Source organism: Lagenorhynchus albirostris, chromosome 1 (genome assembly GCF_949774975.1).
Source record: "Lagenorhynchus albirostris chromosome 1, mLagAlb1.1, whole genome shotgun sequence".
In the NCBI taxonomy this organism is placed as follows: domain Eukaryota; kingdom Metazoa; phylum Chordata; class Mammalia; order Artiodactyla; family Delphinidae; genus Lagenorhynchus; species Lagenorhynchus albirostris.
Window position 1 is genome coordinate 26715310 of NC_083095.1, and position 26219 is coordinate 26741528.

Genomic DNA, 26219 nt, shown 5'->3' on the forward strand with positions numbered 1-26219 from the left:
TAAACCCACACACATATGGTCACCTTATCTTTGACAGAGGAGGCAAGAATATACAGTGGAGAAAAGACAGCCTCTTCAATAAATGGTGCTGGGAAAACCGGACAGCTACATGTAAAAGAATGAAATCAGAACAATTCCTAACACCATACACAAAAGTAAACTCAAAATGGATTAAAGACCTAAATGTAAGGCCAGAAACTGTCAAACTCTTAGAGGAAAACATAGGCAGAACACTATGACATAAATCACAGCAAGATCCTTCTTGACCCACCTCCTAGAGTAATGGAAATAAAAACAAAAATAAACAAATGGGACCTAATGAAACTTAGCCTTTGCACAGCAAAGGAAACCATAAACAAGACCAAAAGACAACCCTCAGAATGGGAGAAGATATTTGCAAATGAAGCAACTGACAAAGGATTAATCTCCAAAATATACAAGCAGCTCATGCAGTTCAATATCAAAAAACAAACAACCCAATCCAAAAATAGGCAGAAGACCTAAATAGATATTTCTCCAAAGAAGACATACAGATTGCCAACAAACACATGAAAAGATGTTCAATGTCGCTAATCATTAGAGAAATGCAAATCAAAACTACAATGAGGTATCACCTCACAACGGTCAGAATGGCCATCACCAAAAAATCTAGAAATGATAAATGCTGGAGAGGGTGTGGAGAAAAGGGAACCCTCCTGGCACTGTTGGTGGGGATGTAAATTGATACAACCACTATAGAGAACAGTATGGAGGTTCCCTAAAAAACTAAAAATAGAACTACCATATGACCCAGCAATCCCACTACTGGGCATATACCCTGAAAAAACCATAATTCAAAAAGATACATGTACCACAATGTTCATTGAAGCACTATTTACAATAGCCAGGACATGGAAGCAACCTAAATGTCCATCGACAGATGAATGGATAAAGAAGATGTGGTACATATATATACAATGGCATATTACTCAGCCAAAAAAACCCCGAAATTGAGTTATTTGTAGTGAGGTGGATGGACCTAGAGTCTGTCATACACAGTGAAGTAAGTCAGAAAGAGAAAAACAAATACCACATGCTGATGCACATATATAGAATCTAAAAAAATGGTACTGATGAACCTGGTGGCAGGGCAAAAATAAAGACGCAGACGTAGAGAACAGACTTGAGGACACGGGCGGGGGAAGGGGAAGCTGGGACGAAGTGAGAGAGTAGCACTGACATATGTACACTACCAAATGTAAAACAGCTAGCTAGTGGGAAGCTGCTGCACAGCACAGGGAAATCAGCTTGGTCCTTTGTGACCACCTAGAGGGGTGGGATAGGGAGGGTGGGAGGGAGGCTCAAGAAGCAGGGGATATATGTATACATATAGCTGTTTCATTTTGTTGTACAGCAGAGACTAACACAACATTGTAAAGCAATTATACTCCAATAAAAAAGATATGTTGTTGCTTGGCCCTGAAGCCACCTTTTCTGAATCTGTTTGGTCTTGGAAGCCACGTGGAGGAAAAGCACATATGCAAGCAGGAGCAATGATGATAAAGTTGAGACAGAGATTCAAGCAGGGGGCTCTCATGGGCATCTCCAAAAGCCACAGAAACAGGGACATGGTGCCCAAGCCCTGGGCACATTTGTTGGAAATGGATGCACAATAAACTACCTAAGACCTTCCCTGCTCAACCATCTCACATGCAACCGCCTCATCTGATTTCATCCAATACTGGACACTCATCTCTGATACCTGACCAACCTCGCTGAGAACTAAATAACTGCTCACCCATGATGCCCAGGACCCCTGCCATGTCATACCAATTCTGGGATCTTTGTGGCTCAGGGCAGCATGTGGAAAATAAATTCTCAATACTTCAACAAAATCATACATACTGATGAAAATCTGAAGGTCAAGGACTCAGGGACACCTGGTCCCTTTTTAATTACTGGAGCTCTGTAAGAAATGTCCAAAAGTCACTCAATCATCAGATATGTACTGAACACCTATATGTGTCAAGTACTACAGACCGAGAAGCAAACGGTATAGACAAAAATCTCTTGCAAAGTAACTATTTGCTGTTAAGTAATGGAAATGCAAAGGTAGCTACAGCTCTCAAACAGTTCAGTAAAAAGTAAAAACAAAAAAATAGAGAATAAGCCACATGCAGTGAAACATTGTCAGAAGGATGTTTTGTTGTATTATTCTCAAACTTTTCCATAGGTTTGAAATTTTTCAAAATAAAAAGACTGGAGCGGGCAAAAGGCAGGATTATAGGTATAATAAATTGTATTTCAGGCAACCAAATAGTTGATGAGAGAAAGTTCCTTATGAAAGAATTTCTGTTAATAAGTGAGAATTAGAAAATCACCACTTGGGCTTCCCTGGTGGCGCAGTGGTTGAGAATCCGCCTGCGGATGCAGAGGACACGGGTTCGAGCCCTGGTCCCGGAAGATCCCACATGCCTCAGAGCAACTAAGCCCGTGCGCCACACCTACTGAGCCTGTGCTTTAGAACCCACGAGCCACAACTACTGAGCCCGCGTGCCACAACTACTGAAGCCAGCGTGCCGAGAGCCCCTGCTCCACACCAAGAGAATCCACCGCAATGAGAAGCACGCGCACCGCAATGAAGAGTAGCCCCCACTTGCGGCAACTAGAGAAAGCCTTTGCGCAGCAACGAAGATCCTGCACGGCCCCAAAATAAATAAATTAAATAAATTAGTTTTTAAAAAAAATCTTTTTTTTTTAAAAAAAGAAAATCACCACTTGACACCCTTTAATGAAATCATGGCTCTAGGCAACAATCATCAATGGATGCTTCAACCAGCAGGCAGGAGTCTGGTGGGGAACTAACATGGAGGCCACACCCCTGACCCCCAGGATCAATCACAGCCTCACTTAAAGTGGAACCCCGGACACCTGAGCCTATGGATGCGCTACAGTGGGATGTACACAGCACTGCCTCCAAAGTACTCCTGCCAAGATTGCGAGTCTGCGTCTAACCCCCAGCTGATCTAGATGTAACCCCCAGCTTCACAGGGAACATGAGCGCCAAAGGAACAAGTTAGAAACCTTGACTAGGAAGCAATAGGCCAAATCCAGAATGTGCGACACTCTACAGGACAAGTTTCTCAAAAAAACCAATGACATGGGAGAAAAAAGAGGTGGTTGTGGGGTAGGGAAGGCTGCAGAATGAAAGAGACCAAAGATGACTAAATACAGGTGCAGACCTTGATTTGCTCTTTTTATAATCAACTATAAAAAGACATCTTTGAGACAATGGAAGTACTTGAATATGATCTGGCCATCAGATGACATTAAGGAATCATTATTAATTTTGATAGGCATGATAATGGAATGATGGTTAATAAACAAAAACAGTCCCTATCAGTTAACAAAAATTATCTTCAGCAGGAAAGGAAGGAGGGAGGAGGGCAATGACATTTTAATACGTTGTCAAGCTCCTCTACTCATCCTTGGCCTCATAAAGGATAAAGGATTTTACACACCCATAGGTACACCTTCTTAAGATGAAATAACTATATACCCTTATATATATCTAACCCAGCACTTCCCCATCTTTTTCAAGACTTGGGGCACTTAAAAATAACAGCTGTATGGAAAACTGGGGTGCACGGATGAGACTGCTGGTGGCTACTGGTGACAGCCTGGAGGCCTTGGCAGCTCTAAGCCTGGCCCAAAAGGTCCAAGGACAGAGCACCCACATCCTGGTACACCTGCACTCACAGTGCAGCACACAGCACATCAGTGGGCAAGCTCTGGTTAACCTACCCTCTGTGACATCTTTCTAAGAAACTGACTTCTAAGGAGATGGACAGCCTATAACAGAGCTGCTTTAAAGAGGACAAAACGTGTCTGCAACTGTGCTTACAGATCTAGGAGCCTGGCAGCTCTGAATTTTTGCCTTTTACACTTTTGTAGCCTAATAAGAATTAACTACTCGTGGCTAACAAGAAGGTAAAGAGACTCTGGTATGACAATGACACAGAGGGAGAGGGCAGAAGCCCTTTAGTATTCTTGGAACATCTATGCCATTAAAAAAAAAAAAAAAAAAAAAGCAAGAGGGAAAGAGAGAAGGAGGAGGGAAGGGGGCAACCTCAGGACCAGCACACGGCTGTTCTACCGCCATCTTGATGCCCTTGACACGTGCAGATGGTGTGGAAGTGGCTGGCACCAGAACAGCCCATGAGAAGGAATGAGCGGCCTACGGAGATTTATGTGAGGAGAGTGAGATGGACAAGGTAAAATTGTCAGGAGGAGTTGTTAGAAAGTAAAATATATTGTGACAATTCCACTCCTGCCGTTCATCAATAAGCTGACAGATCATTTAGTGTCAATTAGGAGTGATAGATGGACAAGTCCCCATGATCCTGGGCCAAAATTAATGGCTGGGAGGGAGAGGGTGATTGAAAATGACGGTTGACATTGAGAGCAAAGTCCTGAAAGTCCCCGAGGGGCCATTACTTACCTCACTCCCTTGCAGATCAAGGCAGGGACAAACCCCAAAACAGACACTTTGAGACAAAACTTAATCAGACTACCTTTCCTTCCTCCCTTTCCCAAGTCTGGTTGACTCTCGTTCAGCTCTATTCCCCACCGACTACAAGTGCCCCACCTCAGACAACTTTGGAGCCAAGGCCAGCCTGGCTCCAAGATGGAATCTTTGGCATAGCTATGACTGTGGTGCCAAGAGAGGGGACAGGATCCCAGGTCCCAGGCCATTCCTGAATACAGCCGTTTCCTGTGGCTCGGGGTGAGTATTTGGGTTCCAGCAGTCAACGGCTCTAGCCAGTGAGGTGGGTGACACATGTCCTGCTCTCTATCTTGGGCAGTGTTATGCAAACAAAACAAAGGCATCCCAGAAACTCACATCCCTGGTTGAGGGCTCCTCAGGCAGATCTGTAAACAGCCCGCCTACTTCCCACTGGTGACAATGTAGACCTCGGTGAGCCTCACTTTCCTCCTCCCTCCCTTGTAGAGGGGTACCTACCTTAAAAAACTAAAACCTACCCAATGGGGTTGGTGTATTGCACATATAAGGTGTAGCTATGGACTGAATGTGTGTGGCTCCCCAAATTCATATGCTGAAACCTTAACCTCCAATGCGATGGTGTTTGAAGGTGGGGACTTTGGGAACAAATTATGGTTAGATGAGGTCATGCAGGTGGAACCCCCATGATGGGATTAGTGCCCTCATAAAATGAGGAAGAGACAGAAGATCTCCCTGTGTGTGCACAGAAGGAAGGCCACATGAACCCAGCCTCTAGATTTCTAGCCTCCAGAACTGCGAGAAATAAATGCTTGTTGTTTAAACCATCTTTTCTATGATATTGTTATAACAGCCTGAACTGGCTGAGACAGGTATCTAGTACAGTACCACTATTATCATTCCAAAAGAATTTAAGGTGAGAACAATATTTTTAGTGTGAATTCTCTGCTCTAACCAGACTGACAGTGTGGTTACTGCTCCCCACCCCCCAACACTTATGCCTACACCAATCCTTGAACCAAAATGCTCTCCTCACAGTGCTCTTTGCCCATCAGAATTCCTCCAGCTTGACCCCCATCTCCTCCGCAAGGGGCTCCCTGACCACTGCGAATACTCTCCTCTGACGTCACAATACCAGGGTTGGCCACTCCGTTAGTTTCTCACTTATGATGTGCTCCTTCTGCCGATCCTGACTTTTGTGAATGAGAATGCCTCATCTCCCTAATTGGAATCAAAGCTCTTGCAGGGCAGGAAGCACAGAGCTCCCCTGGGGCACCTGCAAATAGCAGGAGCTCACGTTCTCCAGCCTTCACGGGGCAGACCCTCAATCCAGCCCAACAATCACCTCTCTGACCGCTAGTTGGCCCCCTTTCCTCTTTGTTTCAAATGTGTTCTACTTGCCTCCAGATGCCAGCTCTCCTTTGCTCCAATAAGCTCAACACTGTTTGCCTTCCCACTTTGAAAAAAGAAGAAGAAAAAAAAAAACGCAGGCCAATTCAAAATGGCCTCTTCCCCCAGTTCCCTACTCCCCTCAGCCTTTTTTGGTAACTTACCAGCCTTTCCAAGCTCCCTCCTGTCCTGGAGGAAAAATGTCCCTGCCTCTTCCTGTCCAAGGTTAATTAGTCTCTCTCGGAAGGTCTTATCCTATGTCTCCAGGATCCTACTCCTTCACACCCCCCTATTTCATCTGTAATCACTCTTTCCCCAGGTTTATCACACACACGAATCTCAACACAGACTCCCCCTTCCAAATACCGCCCCACCTCTTTCCTTTCCCTCTCAGAGTAGGAGCCTGTACCACTGTCTCCATTTCCTCACTTCCACCTTCCTCTTCAACCCACTGTAATCGGCTTTTGTCCCAACACAAATCACTGTGATCACTTCCTCAAAGGCCCCTAGTAACCTCCAAACAGCCAACTCCAAGGTTCTGTCCTTGTCTTCTATTTGTACGTATGGCTCAAACTGTAACTGCTTTTTGACCTTTCTTCTGGACTCCCACACCATGGAGACGATCTGCATGGACCGCCACCGCCCCCAAGTCAGGTCTCTCCTCCTGCCTTCTCCATGTGATGGCACCACTACCCAACCAGTCACCGAAGCCAGGCACCTTGCAGTGGACCGTCAACTCCACCCTCTGCCCTGCATCCAACTAATGGCACTTCTCTTAAGTCTACCGCCAAGATGTCTCCAAATCTCTCCTGTCCATGCTCACACACATTGCCCCAGTTCAGGCTCTTATCACCCTTCACACAGAGCATCATCTCCCCAACAGGTCTCCCAGCCGTCTAGAGCGCCATGTGCCACACCGACACAGTAAGTGACCAACCAAACTACTGACCTCATCATTCATGTGTTCAATAAATAGTCACTGAGTGCTCATCATGGACTGGCACTGTTTGAGGCACTGGGGGTATGTGAACAAGGGTGTGTCTCCTCTCACGGAGCTTACAGGAGAGTAGAGAGAAAAAGACAATACGTGTATGTGCACGTGTGTGTGTATGGATATATGTAAGGTGGTGAAACCTACAGCAGGAGATGGGGAACACGGACTGATGAGGGGTGCTATTCTGTATAAAGTGAGGTCAGGTGGAGCCTGGGAAGCCATGGTAAAGACTGGGGGGTTTACTTTGGGGTGGGGGTGGGGGATGCCCCTGGAGGGTTCTGAGCAGACAAACGTGAAATGACCTCACCTATGTTATAAAGAGGTCACTCTGGCTCTTGCAGATAAGACTAAGGGAGGCGAGGGTGAAGGGGGAGGCCAGTCAGGAGAGCCTGGCCTGAGTCAGCACCAGGAACGACACTGCCTGTAGCACTGGCCGCGCAGACGACAGGTGTGTTTCAACTGTGACTGAACAGGTTTGCTGACAGACTGAACCTGAGTGGACATGGAGGAGTCCAGGACGACCCCAAAGTTCAGCGTCTGAGTGACAGGGAAGGTGGAGCCCATTTATGGAGACCTGAGGGGCCTTGGGGAGATGCAGATTGGGAGACGGGGTGGAAGGGGTGGAAATGAAGAGGACCGATTTGGATGTGTTAGGATTGAGTTGCACATTCAGGTGGAAAGGTCATGTGGACAGCTAGATGCTCAGGGGAAGGACTGGGCTGGAGATACAAACTCTGGGGTTATCAGTATACAGGTGATAGGAAAACGCCCGAGAAGGGATGGAGAGCATGCCGAGAGCGAGCGTCGACAGAGGAGAGGTGGCTGGAGGACGAGCCCTGGGCGTGCCGACAGACACTGAGGGGTCAGGACCAGGCGGCAGACCGAGGAGCCAAGCAAGGGGATCCCTTGAAAAGTAACACCGGAAATGGAAGAGCACTCCCTCCCAGGGAAAATGGATCTGATCTGGAAAAATCTTTAATATATTCATCGAGGAATTAACACTTGAGATTCTCTTTCTTTTTCTCTAAGAAGCAGATATAGGATTTGACTCATTTCCATATTTCAAAATAAATTCCAGATAATATAAACACTAGAATCCCCTAATAACTTAGAAAAGTAGGGCTCCTCAATTAGCCTCTCACTAGCATACTTCAAAGTCACCTTCTTCTTCTTAGTTAACACGAAAAAGCAGTGTTATGTTCACCAAAGGAACAGTGTGGCGCTTAAATAGCATATGGCATATATCGCATATAAATAGACAGAAAGACCACCAGACAGAATAGCAAGTCCAAAAGCAGACCCAAGTACATACAAAGATACAGACTATGGAAAAGGTAGCTTCTAAATTCACTGGAGAAAGATGGATTTTCAAATAAATGGTGCTGGGACAATAGTCATTTAGAAAAAAGATAAAACTGGATCTGCACCTCATACTGTACACTGGAATTAATTCCACATGGATCAGAGATCTAAATTTTAAAATGTACATTTATGTACCAATGTTTCCTTAGGTCTTTCTCCCAAGGCAATAGAATTAAAAACGAAAATAAACAAATGGGACCTAATCAAACTTACAAGCTTTTGCACAGCAGAGGAAACCATAAACAAAACGAAAAGACAACCTATAGAATGGGAGAAAATATTTGCAAACGACGCAACCAACAGGGCTTAATTTCCAAAACATACAAACAGCTCATACAACTTGACAACAAAAAAAACAAACAACCCAATCGAAAAATGGGGAGAAGATCTAAAGAGACATTTCTCCAAAGAAGAAATACAGATGGCCAATAGGTACATGAAAGATGCTCAACATCGCTAATTATTAGAGAAGTGCAAATCAGAACTACCATGAGGTATCACCTCACACTGGTCAGAATGACCACCATTAAAAAGTCTACAAATCACAAATGCTGGAGAGGGTGTGGAGAAAAGGGAACCCTCCTACACTGCTGGTGCGAATGTAAGTTGGTGCAGCTACTGTGTAAAACAGTGTGGAGGTTCCTCAGAAAACTAAAAATAGAACTACCATATGATCCAGCAATCCCACAAAACTCTAAATCAAAAAGATACAGGCACCCCTATGTTCCTAGCAACACTATGCACAATAGCCATGACATGGAAACAATCTAAATGTCCATCAACAGATGAATGGATAAAGATAATGGATAAATGCCATTTGCAGCAACATGGATGTAACTAGAGATTATCATACTAAGCAAAGCCAGAAAGAGAAGGACAAACACCATATGATATCACTTATATGTGGAATCTAAAATACGACACAAATGAAGCTATCTAGGAAACAGAAACAGAATCAGAGCCATAGAGAACAGACTGGTGGTTGCCAATGGGGAGGGGGTTGGGGAGGGGAGGACTGTGAGTGTGGGATTAGCAGATGCCAGCTGGTATATATAGGATGGATAAACAACAAGGTCCTACTGCATAGCACAGGGAACTGTATTCAATATCTTGTGATAAAACCATAATGGAAAAGAATTTGAAAAAGAATGCATGTATGTATAACTGAGTCACTTTGCTGTACAGAAGTAATTAACACAACATTGTAAATCAACTCTACTTCAAAAACAACAACAAAAATAAATAAATAAAATGTAGACTTAGCGTGTGGTCGTGTTCCAATAAAACATGATATATAAAAACAGGTGGTTGTGCACTTACAGTCACCTGATCAATGACAAAGGAGGCAAGAGTATACAATGGAGAAAAGACAATCTCTTCAACAAGTGGTGCTGGGAGAGCTGGACAGCTACATGTAAAAGAATGAAATTACAACATTCTCTAATACCATACACAAAAATAAACTCAAAATGGATTAAAGACCTAAATGTGAGACCAGATACTATAAAACAACTTGAGGAAAACATAGGCAGAACACTCTTTGACATAAATTGCAGCAATATTTTTTTTGGATCCTCTCCTAAAGTAAAGGAAATAAAAGCAAAAATAAATAAATGGGACCTAATTAAATTTAAAAGCTTTTTCACAGCAAAGGAAACCATCGACAAAATGAAAAGACAACCTTCTGAACGGGAGAAAATATTTGCAAATGATATGACCAATAAGGGGTTAATATCCAACATATATAAACAGCTCACACAACTCAACATCAAAAAAAACCAAACAACTTGATTAAAAAATGGGCAGAAGAACTGAATAGACATTTTTCCAAAGAGGAAATGCAGAGAGCCACCAGGCACATGAAAAGATGCTCAGCATCGCTAACCATCAGGGAAATGCAAATCAAAACCACAAGGAGATATCACCTTACACCTGTCAGAATGGCTATCATCAAAAAGAATACAAATAACAACTGTTAGCAAGGATGTGGAGAAAGGGACCCCTTATACAGTGTTGGTGGGAATATAAATTGATGCAGCCACTGTGGAAAACAGTATGGAGGTTTTTCAAAAAACTAAAAATAGAACTACCATATGACCCAGCAATGACACTCCTGGGTATATATCCAAAACAAACAAAACAAAACAAAAACACTAATTTGAAAAGATACAAGTACCCCAATTTTTTTAGCAGCATTATTTACAATTGCTAAGATATGGAAGCAACCTAAATGTCCATCAACAGGTGAATGGATTAAGAAGTGGTGTATAGAGATACAAGGGAATAGTACTCAGCCATTAAAAAAATGAACAAAACTTTGCTGTTTGTAGCAACATAGATAGACTTGGAGGGCATTAGGCTAAGTGAAATCAGTCAGACAGAGAAAGACAAATACTGTATGATATCACTTCTATGTGGAATCTAAAAAATACAAGAAACTAGTAAATATAACAAAAAAGAAGCAGACTCACAGAGAACAAACTAGTGGTTACCAGTGGGGAATGAGGGTGGGGAGGGGCAATATAGGGTGGGGGAGTGCGAGGTAAAACTGCTGGGTGTAAGACAGGCTCAAGGATGTATTGTACAACAAGAAGGGGAATATAGCCAATATTCTGTAATAACTATAAATGGAAAGTAACCTTTAAAAATTGTATAAAAGCAGGTGGCTGGCCTGTGGGCCACAGTTTGCTGAATCTTAACATATAGAAACAAATAGGGATCCATTTTAAATTTATATATACATGCTTATTTTTTGCAAAAAGAAGTACAGGAAGGATAAAACAGAAACTAATAAAGAAGTTACCCATGGGAGATGGATGGGAATGAGGTAGAAAGAATAAGGATGGGAGTGAGATATCTCTGAGTATATCTTTCTATACCATTCTGATACAATAAAAAGTACACAATATCACCTGTTCTTGCCAAAAACATTTAACTTGAATCTGATCATGAGGAATCAATCAGAGAAATCTAGAATGTGAGACGCTCTACAAGACAACTGACCTGGATTCCTCAAAAAAGTCAATATACTGGGTGGAGGTGTAGTAGGGCGAAGGGGAGCTGGAATTATTTTAGAGACTAAAAGAGCCTAAAAAGAGACAGAACTACCAACATAATGTGTGAATTCTGATTGGATCCTGGAACTACAGAAGAGATTTTGGGGACAACTGGGGAAATTTAAATATAGACTATATTTTAAATATTATTAAATCTTTATGAAATTTCTTAGATGTGATCATTATATGTGATTATTTAGAGAATGTCCTTAATCTTCAGAGATGCATGTTGGAATATTAAGAGGTGAAATATCATGATGACTGCAGCTTATTTTCAGATGATTCAGGGGAGAAAAAAAGGGTGTATGCACGTGTGTGTGTGTGTGTGTGTGTGTGTGTGTGTGTGTGTGTGTGTTTAGAGCTGGGGAGTGGAAGGGAGGAGGAAGGGGGGAAAACTGGAAAAAAATATTTTCGATAGTGCTATTTTGAAGGTAACAACTGCTGAAGGAAATTCTGAACAAAAGTAATGACTCTTCTTTGAGAAAAAGAAATTCCTTCCCTGAGTTTATCGTTGGCCATCACACTGGTGTAGTAAACGTATATACATACATACATGTATATTGGTTTACCTTTCGTCTGAGACTTACTACAAGGGATTAAAGACCAAAATGATTTGTAATCCAGCAGTAACTAACAGGCAAGTCCATTCTGTTTAGAAAGTAACTTTAAGAGCTTCCCTGGTGGCACAGTGGTTGAGAGTCCGCCTGCTGATGCAGGGGACACAGGTTCGTGCCCTGGTCCGGGAAGATCCCACATGCCGCGGAGCGGCTGGGCCCATGAGCCACGGCCGCTGAGCCTGCACGTCCGGAGCCTGTGCTCCGCAACGGGAGAGGCCACAACAGTGAGAAGCCCGCGTACCGGAAAAAAAAAAGAAAGTAACTTTAAGAAAAACACAGAATGTTAGAATACGGAGGAACTTTGAAAACATGCCAAGTGAAAGAAGCCAGTCATAAAGGACCACGTAACATATGATTCCATTTACATGAAATGTCCAGAATAGGCAAATCAGAGAGACAGAAAACAGGTTGGTGGTTGCCTGGGGCTGGGGAGGTTGCAGGGGGACACAGGCAGTGACTACTAATGGGTATGGCGTTTCTTTAGGGGGTAATAAAAATGTTCTAAAAGTGATTGTGGTGATGACACTACAGCTCTGAAAATATACTAAGAACAGCTGAATTGTACCTTTCAAAGGGGTGAATTGTAAGGTATATGAATTACATCTCAGTAAAGCGGTTATAAAAAATAAAAGAACAACACAGGAGCACAGTGTCCCCTGCCCGCCCCCCGCCCCCGCCCCCCACCCCGTGACCTGCCAGCACTCACTTGGAAGCCTTCATGGAGTCATCTGCCCAGCCTCCTTGCCTGCGTGGTGGCTTGGGAGGGGGAGCCTGCAAGGGAAGAGACGTCAACAAAACAGTCACCCAAGACCAGCGTTCAAGCACACAGGGCTGAGGTTAAGGTAACCTAAACCAACCTTCTGAAACCTTCAAATGCAAATACAATACTATGAAACCTGGGTGCTTTCGTACCCTTCTGGAGGACAATCTGGCAACGTCTACTGAAAGCCTTAGAAATGCTCACACTTTTTGAGCCAGCAATTCTAACCCCAGGAATTTATCCCAAGGAAATAATCAGAGAGAAACACAATGTCATTTTTGAATATAATGAATAACTGGATGTCAATAAGGAATTTAAGTAAATCACGGAATACACATGTGAAAATACTATGCAATAATAAAAAACTGTATTAAAAAGGAATTAATGATATGAGAAAGTTCAACATGTGCTAACTTTTTAAAACATGTTCAAAATAGTAGCTATATGCTTCTAATTTTGTGAAAAGATCACTAACACAGAACACGTAGCGTTAATCAGCTATCAGTGCATGAATGAGAGGATCCAGTGAAAGAATTATGGCGATTCCTTTTTCCTTCTTTATGCTGTTGTGCATTTTCCAATTCCTTTTTACCGTCAATTTATATCACTTTTATAAAAAGAAAAGTAATAAAATAAAAATATAAGAGAGAGGCTTGCTTCAAAGACACAAACTCAAGTGGTGGGTTAAAAAGCTACTCAAGTTATTTGGGCAGGAAGCATTCACCTGCAATAGATACATCCACAAACCCAAGTGCAGGAATTCTTGTAACTATTTTTGATTTTGTGGGCCGCACAGTCTCTGTTGCAGCTACTCAACTCTGAAGCTGCAGGGCAATCAAACCACAGACAAGAAGTAAACACCTGGGTGTAATGTGTTCCAATAAAACTTTACAGAGACAAGCAGTGGGCCAAATTTGGCGGGAAGTATTCTGCAGACTCCTGCGCTAAAATCACTGTAATGCCCTTTCAATCTGTTGCTTAAAACCTAGCTTGCAGCTTTTTAAGAAAACATTCCCTCAATATGGTGAAATACCTTTTAACTTTTGATATTTTTATTTTACACCAAGATGTGTTTCCTTTCCTGCTTCTCTGGTAGCACCCCAGCCTGCCAAGGACATGTTCCATCTAGAGACGGAGTCTTTCTGCGGGATGAAGCAGAAACTATTGGAAAGGCCTGATGGAGGAGAAGGCAAGTCCTGGAAAGCCTGCATCCAACTTAGCTCCTGGGAAACCTAAGTAGTACTTTAGAGAAAACAAACTTGAGTAATGAGGTTCTGTACTCTCAGAAACAACAAAAATGTAGAAATAGAAAACGCACTATTGCTTGTCTCTCTCGGGGGGAACCCAAAGAAGATGAACGAAGAGATCCCCACCATTAATTCCCAGTCCATGCATCCTTTTTTAGTATCCCTGCCACACACAATCACCGGTCCCCAGGCTGGACGGAGAAGCCTTCCATCCCAGGACCCCTCTTCCCTTAGACACAGGTGACTGAACCAGGGCTGCACCAGTCAGAGCCAGTCACAACCAATCAAGTTCTCTGTCCCAGGAATCTGGAACTGAAGCTCAGAGGTTAGGCTGCTCAGACAGCACTGAGTGTTGGAACTATAAGGACCAGCTGGAATCAGAATAAGCCCAAACTACCACAAGCCAAAGTTGTGTATAAGCAGAGACCAAGAACGTTGTCTTGTTCAGCTCTTACCATGTGGAAGGCATTGCAAATGTTAAAGAGATTGGAACTGAACCATATCGGGCCCCTACAGGAGGTTTTAAACGAATCTGGCCCACAGCTTTCTTCCCTATGCTTTTGCAGATAACATCCCACTTTCCTTTACCCAAGGGTAGGACCATCTTGTGACAATGTGCATTCCTGAATTTGGAGGTCACAACTAGGAACTGCATATTTGGTTTGGCCATACAGTGGTTTTTGTCTGTTTTTAAATTTAAACTACCATTCTAAAAATTGTAAGACTTCCACACAAAACAGGACTCTCCGGCTTCTCTCGGAAAACTGGAAACTCTAGCAATGCTGGGGCTGAGAAGCAGCCGCCCTCTGGTGACTGGACACGTGCATTCTAGCTCGCCACGGCCCCCACCCGCTCTGTCTCTCTCCTTCCTGCTGAAGTCAGGTGCCAGTTGACATCTATTACGATGGCGGTTGTGCTGTTGTTTCTCTTCCAGTACAGAATTCTCTCTCGCTTCCTAGGCCTACTGGAAGTGGGAAAATGAAAGCCATGTCAGATGTTTTGACAAAAATGGGAACAAGCATATTTCTTGGGTGGAAGTGAGATCTTTTCTTACCACGTCAGTGTGCACACTGCAGGTATGCCTGTGTCTAACCCCCAGTCCCACTTCACTCACCCAGGTGCCCTGCCTAGCCCCTGTGGCATCTGAGTGTGTGGCCCTGGAACTAGCTTCTCAGAGCTGGGATCCCCTGTTGTCTGCTCTTTGCTCTGGGTGTTGGACAGAATAAACCCACGTGAAATCCGTGTTGCCATGGTGTCAGGAGGCCCAGGCCTATTTGGCACTTTTCCACTGATAGTCTACAAGAAGAAGGGAAGGGGTCTGGTGGCCTTGGCAAGGTTCCTCAACCTGTGTGTCCTGACCCCACCTCTGCTTTCTGCCATGGGGTGTAGGTGACAAGGGGGACAGGAGGGGACTTCCCTGGTGGCGCGGTGGTTAAGAATCCGCCTGCCAATGCAGGGGACTTGGGTTCAATTCTTGGTCCAGGAAGATCCCACGTGATGCAGAGCAACTAAGCCCGTGCACCACAACTACTGAGCCTGCGCTCTAGAGCCCATGAGCCACAACTACTGAAGCCCGCGCGCCTAGAGCCCGTGCTCCGCAACAAGAGAAACCACTGCAATGAGAAGCCCGCGAACCATATCGAAGAGTAGCTCCTGCTTGCCGCAACCAGAGAAAGCCCGCACACAGCAACAAAGACCCAATGCAGCAAAAAAAAAAAAAAAAGGTGGTGGTGGACAAGAGGAGCAGGGATTGAACTGGGGAGGGATTGTGAAAGATTAGGCATCGTGGAAAAGGAGCATAAGTGACATAAATTTAGGTCAAAACTCACTCCTTTGAGTAACCACTGAGCTGTTGAGGGATTAAATTAGTGACTATATGGTAAATGCTTAGAGCAGTGCCTGGCACATAACAAGTACTATATCTTTACTGTTAGCAGCAGCAGCAGCATCACTAATGTCAATATTTGAAAGGTTAGGCCACGTGTAATAACATATACTGTACCATTTGGAAAAGAGGGGGAATAAAGACTCCTCTGAGCCTGGCCTGAGCTGTCATTTTGACTACTGATGCATCATGTGGTTAATAAAGTTCCCTAAGATTCCAAACCCCCAAATGATCTGCTTTCTCTTCTTTAACCACAAACCCCAGAAAGTCACAGCTATTGGAAGGATGAGTGAGAATCCCTTCGGCCTAGACGTAACACAAAGACACTTCTTTTCTCATCTTCTTTCCACTCCGAAACAGTGCCAGCTGCTAAATTAGGACAGCAGCTTCGAAACAGAAAGACCACCACACAAGAGTCACTCCTCCGCAGCCGAAGAATTTAACAACTAGTCCCCAAATCAAAGGGGCTTTTGCACTAATAACTGAAGACTTCCGGAGTTGACATAATGTTGTAAAAACCGTATAGGCTGCTTTTCCTTGAGATCACCTGGGAGAGGAAGAGTTACAAAGTACTTCTCTGCACCAAATGGGGCAGGGTTATAGTGGCCTTCCCTGCTCTCCACTGGGAGTCCTGGCCAACCTCTGAGAGACCACTGAGGTGGCCGGGAGATGGGGGGCGGGCAGAACTCAGCTCTCTGCAAGGTAGGGCTTGGGTGTTTGGCGGGAGATGTCTCTCCTGATGGGGAATCCTTATGGTCATGATTTAATACTCTGAGTCCTAGGATAAGAAATTCTTCGTTTTTTTTTTTTTTAATAAATACTCCCTACTATGAGTCTTGTTACGGGCACACACAAATACCCTGTCTCCGGGCTTCCCTGGTGGCGCAGTGGTTGAGAGTCTGCCTGCCGATGCAGGGGACACGGGTTCGTGCCCTGGTCTGGGAAGATCCCACATGCCGTGGAGCGGCTGGGACCGTGAGCCATGGCTGCTGAGCCTGCACGTCTGGAGCCTGTGCTCCGCAACGGGAGAGGCCACAGCGGTGAGAGGCCCGCGTACCGCAAAAAAAAACCAAAACAAAAAACACAAATACCCTGTCTCCATGAGACAGATGTAATTAACCATTATTACCAAGTGACAAAGGCTTCTCCCCAGAATTCAACTTTGTTCCTATGTGGGGAGCTGAGCACTGTCCTACACGCATCAGGTGAGTTAGAAAAAGCAGAAGACGTCATCCCTGTCCTCAAATGATACCCCGGGTCCAATGAGGCTGGAAAGAGGCAGAATTCAGGGTGTATCAGGTCTGTATGAAATCTATGTGATGGACATTGGGCTTAATCTGAAAACGCCAAAGCCACACTGGAGTGGGGAGGTAGGTATCAGGGATGGAGGAACTGACAGTCCTTCCAGCGAGAGGCTGCATCAGGGTCCAAAGGTGAAGCTGAGGAGGAATCCCTCAGCCCTGGGGCAGTTCCACTAAACTCTGCAGTTTTCTCGTCACCTTTGGTGGTTTTTATTGGGCCACACTCTCCTGGGGCATCATTCAGACAGCGCTCTGACAAGCGTGCATACGTTTGCAAGGCCTGACTGAAGGCTACACAGAATCGTACCAGCGTGGGAAGTGCTGAGGACGAGGAGGTTGACGGAAGCTTTATGGAATAAGTGGGGCTGGCCCTGGATTGGAAAGATAAGCAGAAATGTAAAGGAAAAGCATTCCAGAAGCAACCAGATGCAAGGTGCAGTGACACCAGGATAGCACATAACACTCAGGCTGTAGCAAATGCTGTTCACTGATCACTGTACTGGTCAGGGTCCAAGGTCCTCAGCACCTATCACTGTACAATGCAGGCTGGAAGCGAAAGCTGATGCAACTTGATCACAATGGAGTAGTTTAAAATTAGGTGCAAATGATCTTTGAAACGTAAGCGGGTGACTGGTTTTTCACAATACAATTTCAAAGGTCTGGTGGGTTCTTTTGCATGGACAGTCCAGCCCCTGAATATCTGGCTGCTCTCCCTAAGAGCTATGACGACGTCATCGAGACACCTGTTAGCACAGTTTCAGAAAGAGCGCCGCGGCCCTCCCCCCACGACGACGTGAAACACAGGACACACTCTAGACCAAGACCCTGCTGTTGCTCCTTTTAGAATCAGCTGCCAGAATTGCTGTGCTCTCCCTGCCTGTGGTGACAGATCAGATGCTGGGCGGCTCTGGGAGCCTGAATGCCCTCCCCAGCTCACTGTCAGAGCCCAGTCCTCACAGAAAGTGCTGAGAAGTTGTCACCCTTCATTACGGACCCCACCATTTGGGCCAGGGGTCCTTCCCTCTCCTGCCCACCAGGTGTGGGTAGGACAAGAGGAGACATGAATGTGTGAGTTATTATTTCTCAAATCTTGTGCGTCTGGGTTCTCTGTGTAATGACCTGGGCATTTAAAGAAAAAGGAATTTACTCTTGCTCCATCCTTGAAACTAGAAACTTAGTCTAAGACAGCTGTGGCTTTTTTTTTTCACCGAGCCCACCAACTCCACAATCCTCCTTGACCAAGCACCTGGGAAGACATTACCCATCTGTATGAGGTATGACTCTGGAAGAAATCTGTTTCCTATCCCTGTGTTAGGAAGGAGGGAAAAACAAACAAACAAACAAACAAACCCAGATGGGTGAGAGAGAGTAGAGCTCGAATGATCTTAAAAGCCAGAAAGAAGAGAGGACCTAGACCTAGAATTCAAAAGTCCTGGCTTATCCTTTAAATAAGGCATGGCCCCAAGACATCTGCTGGGAAAACGATTTCCAATTTTGGCAGATTTACCGCCAGGTAACATTACCCAAACTTGTTTTTAAAAAAGAAAGAGTCTTAAAATGTGCAACCCCAGGAGGGACAGAAATAGGAGCGGGTGGCGGTAGCCCTGAAGCAGTGCATCCCTCGTGTTCTCTCTTAAAGCTGGAGTCACGTCTCCGAGTGTGGGAAAGCAGCACAGCCTGCCGGGGCTGCCGCCTGATGGACGGAGGGGGCAGGACCCCGCATAGCTCCTGGAGAGAAGCAAAAATGTGCTCTCTCCAAAAATAAACAGGGGCAGAAACGACTGCGAGTAAAGGGGTGGAAGCACGTGACTGGTGGTTGCGGTCCTGAAATACCAGCTTTCTACAAAAAGGAGCCGATGAGAGGCAGAGAGCAGGAAATTCAGGAAACGGCCACTTTATATGGTCTCATCCGAATGGGCCAGGATTCAACTAACTGGAATTACCAAGTCACAGGGAGCCTTTAGGGCTAGATTTGTTTCTGATCTTTATATGGTTCCCCCAGATTCTTAAGATGCCGAAATAGAAAAGATACTGCAGTGCCAAAAAAGGAGCCTTTCGAGTTTAAAAACTTCTCACACACTCTCAGAAGTCCTGGAGAAACCCCACAATGTGAATCAGTCCAAAATCCAAACGGCAGCCTGTTTCAAAAAGCCAGTCCAAACACACGCATGAATTCCCCAAAGAAAAGGCATTCAGTTAAGCAAGAGCCACTGCACACCTCCCACCTCCCACCTCCCACCTCCCATGTCCAACCCTTGATTTCTGGCTAAAAACAAACTTCCTTTCCTTTCTCCAGCAACCTGACGGAAGACCCAGGAAAGCTGCTCTTATGTGCTTGAGGAGAGAGGAGACTAACATTTATTAATAGGTGCGCACACTACAGGGGCTGCATTTATTCCTCAGATCTGTCCACCAGGCACAGTTCCATCTCTGCCAATTTCTTCCTCCAGCCTCAGCCTGGGTCTGACAACTAATTCGTCACAGACCTGAGTTTTCCCCTCACGGGTTTAAGGCCATGGCAGGTAACGGAGCATGCAAGCTTATAACTGAACCCTTATGAGTAAATGTGGCTCTTTCAAGCTGAAATGGACATAGCAAATGCGAACTCTATTTTAAGTATAAGACAGAAACCTGATCATCAATAGATGCTAAAGCCATTAGGTGAAAGACTGATTGACAGGGAACTGGACATTCTCTTGATGCCAAAGAATCGCCCCACACATTATGTGCCAGGTGCAAGGGAGAAAATGTTCCTTGACAACAGAGATATCTGTCAGCACCCTAACTCAGTGATCACACTTAGCACGTCAACAATGGGGACGTGATGTGCTACCACCTGAGGCATACAGTGCCACCCAGGAAAAGATACTGCCCCAAGCATTCAGCTGGATTGTAAGCAAGCCTTCCAATCTGACTTCCGGCTTACTGCAGATCAGGTGAAAGAGGAGGGAGTTCAGTGACACTAGGAAGAAAGAATCAGAAAAGCCAGCACAAGGGAAACTCTGAGAATAACTGGCCCAAACTCTTCAAAAAGTTAATACCATTAAAAAGGGGGCTGGGGTGGAGACTATTCCAAATTTTTTAAAAGAGACTTAAGAGAGAGAAACTTAGTAGAGTGGTTCTTGGTTGGATCCTGGCTTGAAAACAGTCAGCTATAAAAGATATTCTGGAGCCAACTGAGGGAAATGAATATGGCCTGGGTAATAGATGGTATTAGGGAATTGCTAATACTGTTAGGTGTGGAGTTGTGGATTTCTAGGAAAATGTCCCTATTTCTCAGAGATATATGCTGAAGAATTTAAGTGACATTTCATGATGTTTGCTTTGAAATAACTCAGCAAAAAGTTACATATAAAACATGTAAATACATATTTTAAAATATTTAAAAAATTATCATTCAAGCAAATACAGCAAAATGTTGAAAACAATTGAACCTAGGTGGTGGGTGTATGTTGTTCATTGTACTATTGTTTCTACTTTTCTGGATGTTTCAAATTTTAATGAAAAGCTAAAGGTAAAAAAGAAAAACTAGATGCATGAAGTTCAGATTAACAAAAGAGAAAAAAGACAGGGGTGGGGAAGAGGAGAGCATCAGTACGAGGGTTGTTCGTAGGTGTATCTGCTCAATGAAGACCTGTGCTGAACAGGAACAGGGACCTTCTCCACTCTGTGGCTGGGAACTCCGAACACCAGTACCCTGAGGGCCAGAAAACAACTCTACACCCAAAAGGTAAGGTCAGATCCCTGCCAGGACTAGACATGACGGGAGAATGAGTTTCTAAATAAAAGTGCCTCCCCGCACCTCTCACCCCACCCCCAATTTGCTGTGGATTGTGTTTTAATTGTGCATATATGCATATGTGAAATTTGGGTAAGGAAAAAAAATGTGGTAGAAAGAACACTAGACCAGACTGCTTCTAGTCTGGGCTCTAGTCCTGACTCTGCCACTAACTAGTTTCATGATCCTGGATTTTAACTCATAGTAGAAGTGATTCCTCCCAATTCTACAATTCTGTGATTCTCTGAGTCTATGAATTGTATTTTTCAATTCAGGGAGAGGGTATCTAGGCAAAAAGATGTAAACGATGACATGAAATGTTTATATTCAATCTGAACTTGTACGAAGCGGGTGGGGACAAAAAACAGAGAAGAAAAGGTTACAGGGAGAAACGAGAATACGTAAGCACACAGATTTGATCAGTGGTGAATAAGCCAACCTAGCCAATGAGAAAGAATACATTAACTAATTGATAGCTCGTAATTATAATAACAGCCAACATCTACTGAGGGTTTACTCTATGCCAAAGCTTTAGAAGGATTACTTTGCAGAATCCCCGAGACCCTGTGAACTGTCCACTACTGTGCAACAAGTTTACCCACGAGGAAACTGAAGCTGAGAGATTAATTTAAAATCATCCTAGCAGTAAGAAATGAAGCAAGGATTCAAATCCAATTTGGTTTCTGACACCAAAGCTTGGCACTGAACCAGATGATACATGATTTCCCAGACGCTAGGTTCATGCCAGCTAGAACAGGAGTGAAAGGACACAGCGGCTACAGAAAAGAATCTGTCTGGACTGGAACAAAGTGCCCAAGAACAAGAGAGACTAGATCAATGACAAGGTTAAGACCTGGGAAGACCAAACCAAAAGGACCACCTCCTTCATGTATCTTCTGGGCACAAAGTACAGTTGACCCTTGAACTACACAGGTTTGAACTATGCGGGTCCACTGATACGCAGATTTTTTTCAGGAAATACAGTAAAACACGATCCGTGGTTGGTGGAATCCATGAGGAACCATGGATACGGAGGGTGGACTGTGGGACTTGACATCCACCGATTTTGATATCCATGGCGGGGAGTCAGAGGAGGTGTCCTGGAACCAAATCTATATGTACTGATAATATAAATATGTTCAGTAAGACAGGAGGAACAGCAAGAGGCTTGGTCTAACCCTTACCTCTTTAGTGAGGCAAGATGAGGGAAGGGTTAAGGGTAAAGTCAGGATTAAAAAGTGATGCCAAAAATAAACCTTAACAGCTTGAGCACTATGCCAAACTGTGTTAGGCTGAATTTAATATAAATCTCTGTACTTAGAAAGTAGCTGTCTCTTTACTGCATGTCACAGATACTCTCCACATACCAACAGCGCAGTAGCTTTGAAGAATGAGTGACTGGGGGGCAGGGGGGAGGGAGTTTGCCAGAAAGAAGTAAAGAGGGAAAGCTATAGTTTTCAAGTTATAGTTTAAGGGGGAGGGGAGGGAGGAGAGGGACAGGAGGGAAAGGAGGGATGGTCCTGGGCTCAGATTCTAGAATCCTCACTTTCTAAGCTAGGTAGCCTTGGGCTAGTCACACCTTCACTAAGCCTCTTTTCCTCCTGCACAAAATGAGAGTGATCACGAGTCTCTTACAGACCCACTGTAAACACGGGAGACAATCTTGGGCACAGAGCAAACACTTAATAAGTGCTGGTGACAGTGGCTACTATATTATTTATAAGAAATGATAAAAGTAATGAAATGCAGCCTTTGGAGGAAAAAAATCCTTAATGCCCAGGGTTGAGACAACGGGAAGATTGGGGGAGGTAAACATAGCAGGGCCTTTTATTTGGGACTGCCTTGCACAAGTTTCATTCCAGGGGTCCAGCTCTTACCTAGTCCAGCTTCCCTGAACAGAGAGAAATTCTTTCAAGTTGCCTGAACCAAGAGGAGGAAGTCACAGTCCCTCTGCTCACTGAGAAATGAATGTGATGTTCAGGCAACCACAGTATCTGGCGATTACTCTCGTGGTGTCACACTCCCCCCAGTATTCCCACGTACCCTATCATAAAAAGACCCAAATCCCATATCTCAATACAGTCATCAAACTGCCCACTTCAAATGACTCATGGGATAGGGCTGCCAGCCATTTGTTAAAGAGGCTGATCCAAAGAGAACAGATTTCAGCCCCCAAAATCATTCCTAAAATTCATCCTGGATGTTCTTACCTTGGGTGGCATCCTCTTAATCTCAATTACATCCCTCTGGGTCATCCGAAACCAGCTTTCTTGGGTCTATACCTTCCACACACTTATAAAGAAATACGCTGTTCCCCCAGACTTTCTTCGGTTCAGCCAAAATAAACATTCCTTTCAACTTGCATCATAAATCAAAACCTATAGTTTTTGTCATTCTCGTAACTCCTTTCAGTTTGTTAAAACCCATGTGCATGTGTGTAACCGGAAGGACGCACAGTGTGGAGGATGTGAGTTCCCAGCACTCCAGGAAGCGAGCCCTCCCGGAGAAGCAGAGCCTAGACTTGCTACCTCAACGCAATCCAGACTGGGATAACCTGGAACAAAAGGAGAGCAGAGGAGCAAGCTGTAACCTCACTGCTTTAGGAAACCTGATCTCTCACAATCCCTCAAGGGCATCGATGGAAAAGAAGTGGAGGGAGCATGGAAGAATATTAACTCTTTCGTCATTTGAAGTGGGCAGTTTGAGGACTGTGTATTGAAATATGGGATTTGGGTCTCTTTATGATAGGGGACGTGGGAACATTTGGGAATATTCCCCAACCAGTGGGATGCAGAGAGGAATGCCCGTCCAAATCCCTACTCTGTTCACCGCTGTGAGACCACGGACAGACAACACAGGCCTCGCACTGCAGTTCTTTACCCTGCGGTGGCCCTGGAGGCGAGGGAAGGTGCTCTGGGCGAGACCAAGTCATGGCTGGCAAATTAGCACACACCTCACTACCTCCCCTCACAAGATTTCAAGGGAGCCCAGCAACCCTAAAAAATTGTTTTAACCTTCCAGAACTGTGTTTCCTAGACTTCCAGATTTCATGGACAGCCAATATTTCGAAAAACAAACTTTGTTTGTGGGGGTGGGGGTGGGATGTGGTTGGCAGTATCGAGTTTACAGCTTTTAATTTTGTTAAGAATCTTTAAAAAAAAAAACCACTATTTCCTCTCACCACTATTTCATTAAAGAAGGGATCTGTTCAAGCTCCCCAAATTAGGAAGGACACAAACCAGAATAAAGAATGGTCCTTGATGGTGAATAAATTTAGTTTATGAAAAACGTGCTACATTGTTCTTGGTGCTCTCATTTTGGAAAAAAACATCCTCCTAGACCAGTGTTAAGACATGCTATGCTCTCTCTCTTCTTCAGCTTTTCAGTCCAAGCCCAAGGTTGATTTCTCAGGCTCTCTTCCCACCCTTTCTCAAACAAGAAAGGCGTAAGGCCATCCGCTCGACTGCTCCCAGGTGACAATGGCCTGGTGCAAAAGGCATGGCCTGGGTACACGTAACCCGTAAATCTTCCTACTCAGCTGACGTACAGCACTGTATAAGTTGAAGGGGTACAGCATAATGATCTGATGTACACACATCATGAAGTTATTATTACAGTACGTTTAATGAATATCTATCATCTCATATAGATGCAGAATTAAAGAGATAGAAAAAAAATTTTTTCTTGTGATGAGACCTCTTAGGATTTACTTTCTTAACAACTTTCATATATATCATACAGCAGGGTTCATAGTATTTATCATGTTGTACATTAAACCCCTAGAACTTATTTATCTTATAACTGGAAGTTTATATCTTCTGACTGCCTTTGTCCAACTCCCCGTCCCCCCACTCCCACTCCCATCTCTGGTAATCACAAACCTCATCTCTTTTTCCATGAGTCTGCTTGTTTTTGAAGTATAATTGACCTATGTTAGTTCCTGTTACAAAACACAGTGATTCGATATTTCTATACTTTTCCAAATGATCACCACGATGAGTCTTGTCACCATACAAAGATATTACATAGTTACTGACTATATCCCTCCACACTGTACATTTCATCCCCGTGACTCATTTATTCTGCAGCTGGAAGTTGTTACCTTTTAATCTCCCTCACCTATTTATTTCCTCCCCCGCCCCCTCCCCTCAGGCAAACACCTGTTTGTTCTCTGTATCTATAACTTCAGAGTTCTTTCTCGACTACCTTTACAGAGTGTTCAGCACAGCACCTGCAAGGATTAGCTCTTACATCATGGGGACTGAATCCCATGTCTCTGGGCCTCTTTCATACCCATGTTTCTGATCATTACTCCCAAATCACCAGGGATGTTAGAACACTTCCTGTCTCAATAGCTAAGGCACCTGAATGCCCGTCAGTTATTCCAAGAGAAAGTGTTTGTTGTTTCTGCACCAACCACTCTCATTCGTTTCTTGCCAACAGTACCACTTGAAAAAAAACCACAGTGTAGTCTGAAACAATCCAAAAGCAACTGACAGCTTCTGGATCCAGTAATGGGGGAGCAGTTTGTATTCAACTCACCTTCACACAGATACCAAGTATAAACTCTGGACAAAATATAGAAAACAACTATCTGAAGGCACTAGTGGGCAAACAAAAGCAGTAGGGAAACTGGAGGGGATCTGATCCTTGAAAGACAAGAACTGCGCTGGGTAAAAATCCACGTTTAAATGGATTTTCCCTTTGAGTGCACTCTCCAGTCTGGCCAGCAACTGAGCAGCTAGAATTCAAGCAAGAAGCTGCAGTTTTATTGGTTTGAGGACAAATTTGGGGCTGCCAGAGTCACTAAAGATAGACAGGGAGAAATCCTGGGAAGGAGTGAGCCCCAAATCTGCATATAAACTCCCCTAAAATCCTTTGGTCATGGAGGAGACTCCAAGAAACTCAGTGAAAAGCAATTGCTGAAGGGCTAAAAATAAAAAAGAGTGGAGGTAAAATTTCAGCTGCTGCCCACTGCAGGCAAGACACAGATTGGAATATGAGTTCCAAGTTAAAAGTACTTGATACACACCTTGGATTTTCCACTGAACTCCCAGAAAAACCACACCTTAGGAGTAAAGACCACGTCCTGGGTCTATGGGATTTGCTCTGGGACTAAAGGCAAAACCAGAACAGACCTGACCTAGCAAAACCTAAAACCAAGTCTTCACAAATTCAAGGTGATCTGAAAATAATTCAACTGCCTGCTAAAACAAAAATCAACAAAGAAAGGTAACATAATCCAGAGTTTCTACAATGTATTATCCAAAATGTCCGGCATATCAACAAAAATTACTAGACATGTGAAGAAACATGAAAACATGACCTA

General features: G+C 44.2%; 1 protein-coding gene across 3 annotated transcripts in view; it reads right to left on the reverse strand.

The window, feature by feature from the left end:
- IFT43 (intraflagellar transport 43) overlaps positions 1 to 26219 on the reverse strand; it is a 115146-nt gene that overhangs the window by 42941 nt on the left and 45986 nt on the right. For all 3 annotated transcript variants that reach the window (XM_060132978.1, XM_060132891.1, XM_060133062.1), the window contains one exon: positions 12626 to 12690. In XM_060132978.1, the coding sequence (XP_059988961.1) occupies positions 12626 to 12690 (65 nt within the window). The remainder of the gene's footprint in view (positions 1 to 12625; positions 12691 to 26219) is intronic.